A 13,504-nucleotide genomic window follows, 5' to 3' on the forward strand; every position below is an offset into this window, starting at 1 on the left:
GTGCTTTCAGCATCTGACATGCATTCTCTCAGAGACAATGAGAGACGATTATACTTCATATGCTGATATTAATTTAGTCCCCTACTATTGTGTAAGGGTTGTTTTTTGAAAGACTTAAACTGCACGTTTCAAAGTCATTTGCTGCGCCGCTTTGTTTACCATTCTGACAGCGCCTCCTGCTGGAAGAGAAACACGTAGAGTTGGAAATGTGAACCGATGGATAATGTGTTATAAAAAAAAATTTAAACAAAGGCAGTAAAATATATGTGTATGTTATTTAAGTAATATAATGATTGATAATAATTGTTTAAATTAATATAACTGATTTATTCTTTGAAACTTTAATATTAATTTATACAATTGCAATGCCTTGATTTTATTTAAGATAGTACACAGTCATAGCCATAAATGCAATGGTACTAATAATTGACATGATTCTTTCGGTGTTTCGGTTTCGGACAAGAATTTTCATTTCGGTGCATCCCTAGTACTTGGGTGGTTCCGTTGATGCTGATAACATTGCTATGCTGTTGCTAAGGCACTCAGTGTGGTTGCTAGGGTGTTACTATGTAGTAGTTAAGGTGTTCTGGGTGGTTTCTAGAGTGTTGCTATGCAGTTGCTAGGCTGCTGAAATATGGTTGCTAGGGTATTTGCTGTGGGGTTGATAACACATTCTGGGTGGTTGCTAGGGTGTTGCTATGAAACTATACAGTTAATAACTTGACAATTAATACAGTGATAGTCAGGGTGAATGTGAACAGGTATAAATGAGAATGAGCAAACCTTTAATTGAAAGAGTCCAACATACAGCAAACACAGAAATATTGTGAAATATTTTAACTGTTTCTATTTGAATATATTTTAAAATGTAATTTCTGTGATCAAACTAAATATTCAGCATCATAACTCCAGGCATGTGTTACATGATCCTCAGAAATCATTCTAATATGCTGATTTACTGCTCAGGAAACACTTTTTCACACAGGGCCATGTTGGTTTGGATTTTGTTTTCCCTTCATAAAACTCTTCATTTAAAAACTGCATGTTGTGTTTACTTGTGTTATCTTTGATTAATATTTAAACTTTTTTGATGATCTGAAACATTAAAGTGTAAAAAAATCAGGAAGGAAGTCAACACTTTTTCACAGCACTGTATATTCACACATTTCTTCCAGGTTTTAATTTTAATAGTAAATCCCATTTGTTTGCCAGAAAATAAAGTTTGCTTAGTTTTCAATAATTAAAAGATAAATTTAATTAATGTTTTATGCTATTATTTGATAACCAGAAATTTTTAAATACACAATACAGAATTTCTTTTAAGAACACATTTGAATAAATTAAGCATGCATTCAATTAATTAGTCATGCTAAAACACTGAGTTTGAGAACATTAGAATAAATGGTAAAAAACGTGCGAGAGAGCCATTCTTCCGGACAAATGTGTGTCTAGAAATGATCAGTGTGTCATCTGAACGTTTTTATATCCAGTCTTCACCAGAGCTGCTCCTGTCAGTTTTACAAGCTTGCAGAGAAAGGCTTACCAAAACAAAGTTGTCCTTTTTCATGTTTTCTTGGCTAGTAGATGCATCACAGATACGATTATAGCTCTTAAACTTGGAAAAAGTCTTATGTTCATGTAACCTTTAACACATGCCAGAATCATGATAGCAAAACATAATTACTTAATTTCAATTAATTATTATTATCATGTTATTGTTGTTGTTTCTCAGGGACTGAACTGGTCTAAAACAAGGATTCTGCAGCAGTCAAATCTATTCCTGTTCTTCACAAGAGCTTGAAGAAACGGCGAGATTGAGTCTCAAAGCAGACCACAAAATCAACAGCTGCATCAAATGTGATATCTATCTATACATATATATATAGATTATTCCGCCACAGGAACTGATTATTGATATAATAATAATTAATAAGATAACTGTAGGAAAACTTAAATTCTCATAATCAACTTTGCTGACTCTATCTTCAAACGGGTGTAGCGTAGTCCAACAAATCATGCATCATATGCATCAAAAATTGTTAATTGTGACTGGTTTGATCAGCACTGTTCACATATTATTCTCAGGAGGAAGCATGTGTCAAGGAGGTAAACGACAACAATGCATGCGCAATGTTTAAGATGTTATGGCAAGTATAAACGCATGAATTGGATATGGTTCACAATTAAAAGAATGTGTAAACGAACAGTCAAAAAATTATAAAAACAACAAATCTGAATCCGTCATCAAGACCTGCAGCGTAAACAAGGCCTAAGAAACATTGCTGTCCGGGTGCTGCTAAACTTATTTGTTGAAACTAGTGTTGTCAAAAGTCCCGGTACTTCGGTACCAAGTCGGTACTAAAAAAAAAAAAATGTTACGGTACCAGGTTTCCTTGAGTACCGGTGGTACCGAGCACCCGGTTCTTGCTGCGGTATCTGAAAGGTGCGCAGTTGCGTTTTCTACGTAAAAACACATAGACATGGCGACCGGCGGTGCTGATGATGCGGTGGCTCTTGTTGACAAAAAAGGAGGAAAGAGCCACGTATGGAAGTACTTTGGATTCGCGGCTGATGACCAGGGGAACATCATAAATAATCAGAAACCAGTTTGCAAACGATGTCATCGAAGTTTCCTCTCAAAAGGAGGAAACACATCCAACTTGATAAAGCACCTCAAAGACCGACACCCAGATCTAATGAAAGAGTTCAAGCAGGTAAGTTTGAATTGAAGTTTATATTTAAAGCTTTTGTTATAAAAAAATTATACCTAATATTAATTTGAATGTCGGAAATAAACATCACCGTTTGCGTAGTTAGTCGTTAGCATAAGCACGGCTAACGCGAGTATTAGAAGGAAGTTTTTTTTTAACAATTTAATGCTCCTTTAGCGGTTTTTTAGGGTAAAAAAAAAAAGGAGGACCTGATAGTGTACTATTTTTACACACCAAAGGCTTTTAAATGACCCGTGTATCCAAAATGTGCGTGTTAGAGAATGTATAAATCAATGTATGGTTAAAAGTTTATGTCCTTAATATTAGTCCGTCAGAAAAGCAGTTTTAGGCTATGAAGTATGAACGCAGTTGGATTTTATATAAATGTACAGTTAAATACATTCCTGTATAGTTTGGTAAAGCTTTACAATAAGTAACCATTCATTAACATGACTTAATGTATATTATCTAACATCAAGTTACAGTGAGTGAACATTAATTAATGTATTAATGTAAAATGTATTAATGTAGGCTATTAATACATTTTTATGTTAGGAATTATAATTGCTATATAACACTTTTTTTTAGGTCATGTTATTTAACAAATGGTATCTTTTTTAAAGTGTTTTTAATACTACAGTAACAATGATATCATATACACTTAATATAAGTAATCTTATATACATTTATTATAAAAGCTGAGGTTTGTTATTTACTGGAAAGTTGTATTTTAGCTGGTGTCAATGATCTAATGTTGCATTTGGTCAGACTCAGCCCGTTGTTTTACTAAAGTGTATTATATTTTCCTTTTACAGCTGCAGTCCGAGGAAGCACACGAAACACCCCAGCATCATCCAAAGCAGACAACCCTTGTAGATGCTTTCCAGCGGCAACAGAAATATGAAAAAAACTCACCTGAAGCAAGAAAACTGAACCAAGCTGTTGCTGAATTCATATGTATGGACAAGGTGCCAGTTTATACAGTTGAAAAACATGGATTCCAGCAAATGCTTCATCAGTTCAACCCAAAATACCAGCTTCCAAGCCGAAATTTCTTTATGTACACCGAGATTCCCCGCATCTACAATGACACCAGAGACCTCATAATCCAGCATCTTGGAGAGAAACCATTTTACAGCTGCACAACAGATCTTTGGACAAGTAGAACTGCAGACACGTTTATGTCTGTAACTCTGCAGTACATCACTAAATCGTGGGAAATTCAATCCTGGTGTCTTGGCTGCTGTGGTCTTAACACTGATCACACTGCTGAAAGTTTGAAGGAGGCCTTTGATGAGAAACTTGACGACTGGAAGTTGGACATTGCAAGAATGTCAGGCATCACAACCGATAATGCCACAAATAACAAAAAAGCCTTTGAAGACTACACCTGGATTCCTTGTTTCGGACACAACCTCCACCTTGCTGTAAATAAGGCATTAGAGATCAATAGGGTGTCTGCAGTTCTGTCAAGGCTTCGTAAAACTATATCTGCCTTTACAAGATCACCAAAACTTTCACGACAGCTGGCCAAAAAACAGACAGATCTGTCCTCTCCAAATCATAAACTGATTCATGATGAACCCACTCGATGGAATTCTTCATTCGATATGGTGGAACGTTTCTTGGAGCAGCAGCAGGTTGTCTGTGCTGTGCTGGCTGAAGACAGGAAAAAATGGCATCTGATGCCAAAAGACTCGGACATTACAGTTTTAGAAACTGTTAAAGCAGTTCTTGAGCCACTCAGCCCTTTTACAGATGCACTTAGTGGGGAAAAACATACCACTCTGTCCTCAATCTTGCCATTACTCTGGAAAATATACGAATGTCTCAGTCATGAACAAAGTGACTCTGCATTATCCCAGGAGATGAAGGAAAAGATAACAGAGTATCTTCAGCGTCGCTATGATGACCAGCAGCTGCAGCTTCTTTTGAACACTGCAGCTTACCTTGATCCAAGATTCAAGAACAGTTTTGTTTCTCTTAAGGATGATGTGAAAGAAAGTCTCCTGGATGAGGTGAGGAAAATGGGCAATGAAGGAAGTGCATCACTGGTGTCTGGAGAGTCAAGTCAAGTCAGGCCATCAAAAAAATCCAAAACTGACCTGAAGCATTTGCTTTCCACCATACAAGGGGAAAAGAAAGAAAAAGGAGAACCAACATCCTCAAGTCAAGCACAGCTTTCGGCAAGTGACGAGTTAAATGGTGAGTTCTTGGTGTACGGTCAGATGCCTGAGGTCAGTGCTGAGGATGATCCACTTTCCTGGTGGAAAACAAATATGGGTACACTACCTCAACTATCAGAGTTTGCCAAGAAGTATCTGTGCATTGCTGCATCAAGCTGTTCATCTGAACGAGTGTTCAGTACTGCAGGGTATATTGTATGCCCAAGACGCTCAAGACTGAGTCAGGAACACGTTGATATGTTAGTGTTTCTTTCCGAGAATCTGGAAATGGCAAAAAAACTAACTTAAGGAAAACTGTAGGCAAGTGTAGTTTTGGGAGAAAATTTAAGCATAGAGTGAGTGAAATTGTTTACATTTTTCTATTGTGTTCTTTTCAATGCTTGTAATTTATTTAGTTAATTACTCAAATGTTTATTGAAATGCCATAGTTTTGTTTTAATTTATAATAATATTTAAGTGCTGTTCAATCATGGCATATTTTGTTTAATTTATAAAAATGTTTAAGTTTATAATTTAAAAGAGTGAGTTATTCAATCATGTTTGTTTAACTGTACTGTATTAATAAAAGTAGTGTGTTGTTCAATTCATGTTTTTGTGTTTTGCTTTGGTACCGAAATTGGTACCGAGAATCGTGGATTTTCACTGGTATTGGTACCGAATACTGAAATTTTGGTACCGTGACAACACTAGTTGAAACCAATGTGTATTCTTATTAAAATTTTTGCATTGCTCTGTAATCTGTTACTTGTAAATTAAGGAACAAAAAAACCTAACTTTGAATATTACAAGTTGTTAATGTTTGCAACATAAATAATTTTGAATATGTTTGTTTTTTCCTTTTATGAAAGCTGTAGGAAGATGGCTGCCATGTTTGTTGTATTTCACTGTCTGCTGTTTTGTGGCCAGCTAGGGATTAAAGTACTGTTTAATTGTTAATTTGTTTTGTCTGAGAAGTTAAGTTAATTTTACTCCACAGACCAGTGCTCTTTAAATCATTTATATTGTTGCATTCTCTAGAAACTCCTAGACTTGTTTAGATATACAGAGACACTGAAAAGTTTAAACAACAAAACCCCAAAACTCCTCCAGGTTGACATACTTGAGTTTGTCCAGTGAATAGTTTGGATCCTTCAGTTTCTCAGAAAGCAGCTTCACGCCTGAATCTCCTGGATGATTGTAGCTCAGATCCAGCTCTCTCAGGTGTGAGGGGTTTGAACTCAGAGCTGAAGACAAATAACCACAGCCTTCCTCTGTCACCATACAGCCAGACAACCTACAGACACATATAACAACAGTCCACATCACATTAGTGTTTGTTTGATTCTTTTTATATTGAACTGATTATTCAATAAAAACAACTGGTCACAAAAAAAGATCAGGAAGAAACAAATATTCCCCCAAACCATTGATCATTATATACATAGTCACGCTTGTAAATACAACACTGAAATCCACACTTGAACATTTTAAGATTTTAACTTTCCCAGATGTCTGTTTTAAATGTTTTAATTTGTTTTTATATTATTTATTTCTCATGGGTTTGAATCAGATTTAGTCAGATGGTCATTTTACCCACTGACTCGACTTGGGTCAGGATCATATAAAATTATAAGATTACTTTAATTAGGATAAGATGGATACTTTTATTATACTTCTACGTCATTTTCACTTATCTTGAGGACCACAAGTAAAAAAAAAAAAAAAGTAAAAATAAAATGGCTAGCCTTACTCCAATCTCCCCTATAATATTAGACATTTAATATTTTACAGCATACAGCTATACTAAGTAACAACTAAATTAGAACTTTTATATTACTTTAACTTTTTATAGGTCTACTATTTATGCAATTTTAATAAAATATTATAAATATGATGTGTTATAGGTTATTAGTATCAAGTCAAGTGATTATAATGAAAAATACCCTTAATTGTAGTGCCAAAGTGTGCCAACAACAGCAAATTTTGTGTTATATTAGATCTGATGGGGAACAATATTTTTGTTCAAATCAGTGGATCTTTAACGGAGCGGTAAAGGAGCGCTGTGAGCTGGTGATGGGGGTTGGTGAGAGGGACACCTCAGTCGATGAGGACAGAGAGACAGTGGCTCTAGCTATAAGAGATATTATACTGCACTTATGTTTTTTTTTTTTTTTTTTTTGGCTGCACTGTACACATATAAAAATGCTATTAAAAGCATGTTTCAAAACTAAATAGCTAGTTATGTAGCCTTCTTAAGACTAATATCCAGATCAGCCTGCATCAGTTAACTGTGTTGTATCCTACTAAAAGTAGCCAAATTCTATTAAATTTTAAGGCCATATTTACAATTTCAAATGTATATTTCAATTATCCAGTGCTACATCCAACAAGAAATAGCCCTCATCTGTTTTATGATATATGGAGCATATTTGCCATGTCAAATGTGGGACAAGTTAGGCTGATATACTGATTAGCTAAAGCTCACTGTGTCATATCTTTGCCAAAACTATCCCAGAAACATGTTAATACACCTGAGCCACATTTGCTGAAACATATGTGGACCACATTTGGTTTACACCCTGATTAGTCTTTGTCGATTGTGCCACATTTCTGCCAAAGGTGGCCCACATCCGGATGCTGTTTCACTATTAGAATCATCTGAATGAATGATTCAATGATGAATACTTTTTTAAATGTGCAGTTGTGGCCACATCCTGGAGGAAGAGGGTAAGTGTTATAATATATGATCGGCCGATTCGGATCGCTGCATCCCTACCTGTTTCTCATGGTAAGCGTCAGTGGAGCGTCTGAACCAGTCGTAATAGACACAGCTGAATCATTGTCATTCAGGAATAAGATTGCTTGGGTGTTTAAATAGAGATTGCAATCTTTTAATGATTAATTGTGCAGCTCTAATTAAACTCTGCTAAATGTTTTCAGGGTTCTTACACCTTTTCTAAAGTAAAATTCAAGCACTTTTCAAGATATTCCAGCACTGTGTTAAATTATTAAAGAATCTGTGTTTCTATATTATTATTATCTATATCTGTGTTTTTATTGTGTTTATAGTGTTGTACAGCACTTTGGTACACGCTGTGCTTTTTAAGCTGCTTAACAAATACATTTTGATTTGATTTGACTTGAAATGACATATTCACAGACATGAGTTCTAAATTTTAAATCAGATGTTATTGTGCTATTAAAAAAAACAACTGTCTAGATTGCATATAACATTGCCCCATATAAATAGTCAACATTCAGTTTATAAATTATATAATTTAAAATATATAATTAATATCATTTACTGAGTATCTGTAGTGTTTTAAAAATAAAATTTAAAGGCTTTTTAAGACCTGCACAAATAAAAGTAAAACTGTATGAGTGGAGTAGGGCAATGTCTATGGTAACACATTAATGCCTGCTATCTACCGCTCTGTTCCATCAGAGGAAGCGCAGCAAGAAAGACCGGCGGATCACACTACAGCCTCACGTGCACACTGACTCCAGCGGACCTGTTTTTTCTTTTCTTTCTTTTACATATTATAAGCATGACAAAAAATAAGTATTTGGTATGAAAGCGAATTAATATGAAACCGATGCAACTGCATATTCAAGCACTTCATCCAAAATCTAAGCATTTTTCAAACCTTGAAAACACTACATTAAAATTCAAGCATTTTCAAGGAATTCAAGCACCCGTACGAACCCTGTGTTTTACCAGGATATCATCATGTTTTCACGATACCAGTCATATCTCATGAGATCTCATTATGTCCCTAATAGTTTATAATCTGGAGTTCATGTTTGTGCTGAATAACACTTTATAATAAGAATATAAGAACAAACCACTTTCAAATAGTTTCAAGACTATTATAGTTCATTAACGGTTAGGGATGTAACGCTATTGTAAACACCGTCATTTCGCAATAACACATTTTTTCGATACTACCGTGGTCGCATGACTCGATAAAACAATAGGTCTTCTGAGAATAGTTTGCTCAGGCGAATGGAGCGAACGTGAGGTAGCAGAACTACATTTCCCATCAGCCCAGGCGTGGCCATCATCCTTTGTGGTCTGTTGTCGCTACAGACTGTAGCAGCAAGGAAAAGAGATTGAAATGGTCGAACCTGCTCCGTCTGCAGTGTGTATGCGTGACGTATTCTTTTCAGCCCCCATGTTAACAGATACACACTGCACGCGGTTGCTGTCCGGCAGTACGTCCTAGAAGCGCTGCCTTTGCAGCAGTGCAGCGGTCGTTTCGGCACAGAGTCTATTTTCTGCTGCGCTGCATGCGCTGAATTAATGTTACAGTAGGTTGTTCACTGTAAAAATTAACATGGATTGACACGGAATGTACCATAAATGCATATAAATTTCACAGTCAACACGTGGCTTTTGGCTAGGTTTAAAATAAGGAAAGGTGCCGTTTTAAAGAGGCTAAACTAGGCAACATAATAGATGCACTTGTCCAGGTAGAAAAGTTCTTTAAAGGATTGTTTTTAATAAAGATTTAATGCGAAAGAAAAGCATGAGAGCCTACTGCACTGCAAAAAAATACTTTTCTTACTTCGAATTTTGTCTTGTTTCCAGCCAAAATATCTAAAAATCCTTAAATCAAGAATTATTTTCTAGACAAGTAAAAATTATTTTCTTGTTTTTAGGAAAAACAAGTCAAAATAAAGTGAGTTTTTGTTTAAAACAAGCTAAATAATCTGCCAATGGGGTAAGAAAAAAAGTCTTATTTCAAGCAGACAACTCATTCACTCATACTATTTTTTTGTTACTAAAATTGAAATATTTAAGTTTCTGTTTCAAAGTTTACAGATAGATGGCTAATTTGTATGCCATTGATATGCTCAGTGTTCATGTAAACTGTTTAATAAACACTTCTGGCACTTTTTTCGAGTCTTTTTCCTGATAATGATTCAATATTTACTGTACCATGCCATACATACCGAGGTATTACCGTACTGTGAAGTTTTGATACCGTTACATCCCTATTAACGTTTTATAAACTGCAGTTAATACTATTTGCATACAGCCTATTAATGTAAGTTCACCGTAATTAATGTGTTTAACTCATATGTAAAAGTATTTTGTTGATAATTTATCAACCACAGATCAGATTAGGTCACAAAAAACCTGAAAATGTCAGAAATGAAGTGCCCTTAACCAGGCTTTATTGGACATTATTGCATTTATATTCAGTGTTCCTTAAAATGTTAACAAATAAATTAAGCACACATACACACATTGGGTTTCCATGTTTTATAAGGACCTGCCATAGAATAAATAATGTTTAAATTAAACTGTATATCCTGTCTCCACTAAACCTAACTCTAACTTTTAACTGTTTATGGGCCTGCCATTTATACGATTTTAATAAAATATTATAAATATGATGTGATTACTAGATTACTGGTATCAAGACAAGTGATTATAATGGAAAATACCCTTAAATGTAAGAATTAAAGTGTGTTAATATAAAACAAATTTTGTGTTATATTTACGGTGTACATTTTAGGACATCCTCAGACCTCAGCCATACAACGAAAAGGTGTCATGCCTCAGACTAAAAGTCGTCAGTCACAGGACAAAACGGCATCGTGCCTCAGACTGAAAGGCTTCAGGTGTCAGGTCTCGTACAATTAGACATCGGATGAAACGGACTCGGATTAAAAGGCATCAGGTAAAAAGTCATCAAGCAAAAAGGACTCAGATTAAAAGGCATCAGACAAAAAGACATCAGGTGAAACGAACTTAGTGTGGCAACACGCACACGGTTAGGAACAAGCAAAATGGTGTGGAACGTCATTTTTTTCTGGACTATTCACTAATAATTCTGTGAAAATGTTGGTTGAATAATAATATCCAGCAAGATGTATCCACTACTTTAAAATGCATTATTTAGCACATTGTGATTCTGACTCCACTAAAAGCAATGGTTGTTTTGTTATAAACGTATTTTTTTTCTTTGTAAATTTTAACAAACCAAAGTTTCTTTTTTTTTTTTTTTTTAAGAATTAAACAATTATCTAAACATTATTTAAGAAAGCAAGAAGAACTATTTCATTGTTTCATTAAATGGTAAACTAATTAAATTGTACCGTGTATGTTTAAAACGTGTATAATATTGCATGTTGCCAAATGATGATAATCAATACATAAAAAAAAAAGATTCTATACTTTCACTATAGTAAAACCATGGTTAATTTTTATAAGGTTAACTTTGTCCGTCCTGAGTCTGTTAAACCTGATGTCTTTTTGTCTGATGCCTTTTAATCTGAGTCCGTTTCGTCTGATGTCTTTTTGTCTGATGTCTTTTAATCTGAGTCCGTTTCAATCAATGACACCTGATGTCCTTTTTCCTAAAACCTGAAGCCTTTCAGTCTGAGGCACGATGCCGTTTTGTCCTGTGACTGACGACTTTTAGTCTGAGGCATGACACCTTTTCGTTGTATGGCTGAGGTCTGAGGATGTCCTAAAATGTACACCGTATATATTAGATCTGATGGGGAACAATATTTGTGCGCTGTGAGCTGGTGATGGGGGTTGGAGAGAGGGACACCTCAGTCGATGAGGACAGAGGGACAGTGGCTCTAGCTGTAAGAGCTAATATTATACTGCACTTCTGTCTTTGTTTATTTACTGCACTGTACACATAAAAAATGCCTTTAAAATCATGTTTCAAAATTAAATTGCTAGTTACGTAGCCTTCTTAAGACTCATATCCAGATCAGCCTGCATCAGTTAACTGTGTTGCATCCTACTAAAAGTAGACAAATTCTATTAAGTTTTTAGGCCTTATTTACAATTTAAAAAGTATATTTCTATTATCCAGTGCTACATCCAAACCAGAAGTAGCCCTCATCTGTTTTATGAAATATGGGGCCCAGAAACATGTTAATATACCTGGGCCACATTTGCTGAAACATATGTGGACCACATTTGGTTTACACCCTGATTAGTCTTTGTCGATTGTGCCACATTTTTGCCAAAGGTGGCCCACATCCGGATGCTATCTGGGAATGTTGTCTCTTGTTGTGGCATTGCATTGACAGCAGATTGTTGACAAAAATCAATGGCCATTTATTGTGGTAGCATTTTGTTAATTATTTTATGGAAAACCAGTTACCTCAGTATCTCCAGCTGACAGTTTGGACTCTTCAGTCCTTCAGAAAGAAGCTTCACTCCAGAATCCTGCAGGTCATTGTTAGTCAGGTCCAGATCTCTCAGGGGGCAGTTTGAGGACTGTAGAGCTGAAGACAAACTCTCACAGGACTGAGCAGTGAGTTCACATCCACACAGTCTGTGAAGAGAACAAAACAAACAGCCATATTAATGTCAATTTATCAGATAGATTATGTAGTTTATAGGGGTGTGACGAGACAACAGCCTGACACAAAAATATTTAACTTTTTTAAAGACATCCTCAATGAAATATATAGGATAAAGCTGCATGATAAATTGAAAGCTTTTTTTATATTGGAGATCAAAATTGTGTCACAATTTTAAAGAAAAAAAATTCTAAGTAGACCAATTCTTAAGTAGACAAATGACTTAATTTACTAGTGGCTCTGACAAAATGTTTATTGAATATATATTTTTAAGACTTAAGCAAAGTAAATTTAAAGTTTTTTCACTATTAGAATCTCCTGAATGAATGATTCAATGATAAATACTTTTTAAACTTGCAGTTGTGGCCACCTCCTGGTGGAAGAGGTTAAGTGTTTCAATACATACGTGTTGAAAACTTTAGGTTTTGGACTTTAGTTTTGATCGCTGTTGTACATGAGCTTTGCTCTTGACATGAAAACATCATAATGTGATTAAGTCCTTACTCTGATTATTGGAAACAATCACATTATTCGTGCACATGTAAACTAGTCATTGATTGGCAATTAACGTGTTTAACTCAAATGTAAAAAGTTAGGCAAAGTTTTGTTGACAGCTCAAAAACAGACAAAAAAACAGCAATGAAATAAAGATGAAAATAAGTAAAAATGACAATCTGAATAATAGTAATGTTATAAGTAGTATAAGCATGTTTAGAAAAAATAGAAATAACATTAAATAGAAAAAATAGAAGTAACAACAACAATAATAATACTAAAGATAGTGATGATAACAATAAGATTTTATGATGACGGTAACAGAAATATCAATATTATTAACAGTAATAATAATAGTAATAATAATACTAAAGATTGTGATGTAACGATTATATTTAGTGATGACGGTAACAGTAATATCAATAATAAGAATAATAACACTGATATAATCACAATAGTAGATATATAAAAGACAAAAGTAATAATGACCCATACCCAACACACACCACACCTATCCTAGCTTCTGTGTCAGTGTCATGTTTTTCTTCATTCAAGGCCAGATTACGTTTATGTATGTAATAGGGCTGTGCAATATGGACAAAATAATCATATTGCGATTTTTTGAAAGAATATTGTGATTGCGATTTTATTTGCGATTTTTTTTTTTGCTTTTTCAAACAAGCTACATACATACATACATTCTAAATGTATTCAGTGCACAAGAAGTGCATAACAAAACATTTCACCATGAAATAACATAGTATTAAGTTTAATAAACAAAACTGTAGTAAAATT

At 34.7% G+C, this 13,504-nt stretch overlaps 1 protein-coding gene across 1 annotated transcript in view; it reads right to left on the bottom strand.

Moving 5' to 3' along the window:
- LOC141333051 (protein NLRC3-like) overlaps nucleotides 1–13,504 on the bottom strand; it is a 355,331-nt gene that overhangs the window by 19,288 nt on the left and 322,539 nt on the right. Inside the window, exon 6 of the mRNA XM_073837995.1 lies at nucleotides 5,997–6,170. Coding sequence (XP_073694096.1) covers nucleotides 5,997–6,170 — 174 coding nt within the window. The remainder of the gene's footprint in view (nucleotides 1–5,996; nucleotides 6,171–13,504) is intronic.

Source organism: Garra rufa, chromosome 4, assembly GCF_049309525.1.
Source record: "Garra rufa chromosome 4, GarRuf1.0, whole genome shotgun sequence".
In the NCBI taxonomy this organism is placed as follows: domain Eukaryota; kingdom Metazoa; phylum Chordata; class Actinopteri; order Cypriniformes; family Cyprinidae; genus Garra; species Garra rufa.